This window comes from Propithecus coquereli, unplaced genomic scaffold (assembly GCF_000956105.1).
Source record: "Propithecus coquereli isolate 6110/MARCELLA unplaced genomic scaffold, Pcoq_1.0 Scaffold301, whole genome shotgun sequence".
Classification (NCBI taxonomy): domain Eukaryota; kingdom Metazoa; phylum Chordata; class Mammalia; order Primates; family Indriidae; genus Propithecus; species Propithecus coquereli.
The window spans coordinates 2,251,710-2,255,228 of NW_012148631.1; the positions used below are offsets into that span (position 1 = coordinate 2,251,710).

The window sequence follows — 3,519 nt, forward strand, 5'->3', positions numbered from 1 at the left end:
CTGTTATCCATCTTGAATTGATTTTTGTGAGAGGTGAGAGGTGGGGGTCTAGTTTCAGTCTTCTGCATGTAGCTATCCAGTTTTCCCAGCACCATTTATTGAAAAGAGATTCTTTTCCCCAGTGTATGTTTTTGTATTTACCTTTTCTTTACTCTTTTCCAAAATAGCATGTTGAGCTTTGGAGCCAAAATAGAAATGGAATCCTTTCCCTTTTAAAAATTCTTCTTGTATTTTTCTGATAGACTTTTTGGTGTATTTGTTACCTGACCTCAATTATTCAACTAGGAGGCCTCATAATTGAATTTGTTTCCCACTTTTACAGTTTTTGTATATTAACTTTGTTCCAGGATTTACTTTACTATTCTATCCCCACTTTCTTTAATTAATATACTTGTTTTATCATATCGTACTATTTGTTTTTTTGATGCCACTTAAACAGGAGAGTGTACAGTCAATTTTGCCATAACATTTGTGTTCTTAAAAGTGACTGTGCTGTGTGATGCTACACAGTAAAAACCACAGGGCTTATGAGAGAAATGAGATTATGGAAATAAAATTCAAAAACTTTGTCAGTGACACATTTTTAAAAAGATAGAAATCTAATAAAAATAATAGAACAGTAGAGTTTTGCACATGTTAAATGGTTAAAAAATACATGCATAGTGCGATAAATATAGCACTTTATCTTGAAAAAGACCTTAAGTTTGTTGAAGTGGGCTTCAGAAGCATTGCAGCTTGTGAGTTGTTATGAAGTCGTGAAAGGAAGGTTATCTGAAATAGGATGGAAAATTATAATACCGGATAAGGATGACTGTGGCTGATAACACAGATTAGATGTTTGAGGTGTATGCATCTTGTGTATAGTCTGGTTCATTTGGCCTACTTGCAGTTTTCTGCATTCACCTAACATTTTTTGTAGATAAAATCATGTAGAAACAAAAGTGACATACTCAACAAAATTATTATATTATTCCCTAATATGTCAAATGCATTGAAACAAATTTGCTTTTTCAAATAAGCCTTATAAAAGAACTGAATATATAAATAAGTGTATGTCTTGAGCAAAGGGGTTTAACTTTTTGTCAAAGAGCATGTCTTTGCCTCCTTTTTTTCTTCACAGAATTCACATTATGTTTCTGAAAAGTCCAAATGATCACAGACTATTTTCTTTATAGGAAACTACATTCTGAATTACGTGGCATCACAACCCAAGCTTGCTCCCTTTGTCATCCAAGCTCTTATTCAAGTCATTGCCAAAATCACTAAATTGGGGTGGTTTGAGATTCAGAAAGACCAGTTTGTCTTTCGAGAAATTATTGCTGATGTGAAGAAGTTTCTTCAGGTAAGAAGACATCATTACATTATTAAAACGTACATTGCCACTTGCTTCTTTTGGTTTAGGACACTGTTTTTCTTCAAGCTGTATCTTTTGTTTTGAGTCTACCAGTACCATATTAATTATGATTTATTATTTATCCTCTGGGTCCTTCATCATTTACTGCCAGTAAGTGAGGATTATGCTGTTATATAAATTCCAAACCAGAAGAATGCAAAAAATCTTTTTCTAATTTCAGAAATGTATGTTCTTTCATTTATGACACGTCTGTATACTGCATTTATACAAAACATATATATAATGCTGTACATATATTATGTAACTTAATGTTTTTACAACCCTGTGAAAAGGATTTCATTTTGTAAATGAGAAAACTGAGGCTTAGAAACGTTAAATAATTTCCATAAAGTCACACAGTGACCTAGTAAAGCAATAGAGCTGGCACTTCAAAAAGTCTTCTAACTTATGATAATTTTTTAATTTTTACGTTATATTACATTGACAATATCAGTTTCTCAAGAATGGTTTTGATTTGATCATTACACATTGTGTATCAAACATTTACATCTATTATACATCAATAACAAAGTGGTTATTTAAAAACAAAAAGAATGTTTTAAACCTAAGTGATTAAAACAGATAATTTAACTCACACGAGTTCAGGTATTTGGACTGCAAAAAAACAGAGAAGATGAAATAAACAAAAGCAAGAGTACACTAAATTCTGCCAATGATTCCTTTGTCCTGGGATGGATGATTTAGGGAAACCTAAATCTGCTCTTGATTCCTATATGCTTCTGACTTAGGATGACCATTATGCCTTGCTCAGTATGATTCAGATTTTTAAAGGTATATATTTTTTTCACATAAACATAATCCCTAATTGCAAGGAAACTACTTTAGCTGGTGTCCAGGTGAAGAGACAGTGATCTGTTACAATTCCTAAGGAAAAATTAGTGGTTTTGATTAATGGATGGATGGTTCATTATTTCTTTATTTGGTGAGCTTTTTTCCCAATCTCTGTACCCAAATTTATCCTTCAAAAAATGAGCTTGAAATTCTTATATGTAGAACTCATAGTGATTTTTCCTTATATTTTAAAAGTTATATTCTTAAGTAAGTGTGATATTTTAGTATTTAAATATTTGCAAATATTAACCTGGTTTGCACAATAAGAACCAGTCACTTGTCTCCACATAGGCTAAACTTGGTTATTTTCTCTAAAGGGAACTGTGGAACACTGCGTAATAGGAGTAATAATCCTTTCTGAATTGACTCAGGAAATGAACCTGGTAAGCAAGCCTTTCCATCCAGAGGGGACATAAAGTTTTCTTAAGTAATGCTTTTTCTTTGTTGGTATTATTTGTGGCAAAATATACAGTCTTCTTTGTGTGGCATAAAACTGAATAATCAAGTTTTTTGTGTGTCTGTTTTATTGGTGGAGTAATTAAGTAGTGGGATGCTTTCATTGTTATTGAAAATATCAGCAATAGTAGAAAGTACTACAAAGAAGAGGGAATTAGACATGGTTCTTGTTCCATGGGCAAAGATTGTCCTTTTATCCCTGTGTATATAGTAATATACTAACCATAAAAAATAAATTATATGCAAAAGAGAAACAGACCTTTATTTGCTTACAAATAAAAGACAAGTGGTTTGGTGAATTGATTCTCAACAATGGATACACAGCAGGACTCATCAAAAAATAGGCCTTTTGACACTTTGCCACTTTCTAGCTTGGATTTTCCCCTATACAAGGAAAATTTTCAGAAGCTATACCTCTCCCTGACAGTGCTTTTATGAGCTCAGCAGCTGAGCATATTATCACCTGCTCATGTTCACTTTTGCACTTAACGTGGTTCTAAACAGAACAAAAGCAGAAGTTGGGTTCTATATGGAATAATTTTATAATAAAGGAGAATGTAGTGTTTAAATTTAAAAACTATTATCATCTTGAGTAGTATGTGTTGGTGTGTGTGTGTGTAGGGAGAGCTTGCATACCCAGGACCACTTGCCAACTCCCTTTGGAGTTAATAGTACAGCCATGTGCATTAAAAAAAAAAAAAAACACAAAATAACTGTTTTCTATTTGTATTCAGTCAGGAATTAGAAAATATTTCTAGATTTATATGAAGGATTTCTAAAATTTAAAGTGATCTGTTGGCCGGGCGCGGTGGCTCACG

General features: G+C 32.6%; 1 protein-coding gene across 1 annotated transcript in view; it reads left to right on the plus strand.

Annotated features, from left to right (window-relative positions):
• RANBP17 (RAN binding protein 17) overlaps positions 1-3,519 on the plus strand; it is a 404,920-nt gene that overhangs the window by 25,516 nt on the left and 375,885 nt on the right. Inside the window, exons 4-5 of the mRNA XM_012649689.1 lie at positions 1,176-1,342; positions 2,563-2,628. Coding sequence (XP_012505143.1) covers positions 1,176-1,342; positions 2,563-2,628 — 233 coding nt within the window. The remainder of the gene's footprint in view (positions 1-1,175; positions 1,343-2,562; positions 2,629-3,519) is intronic.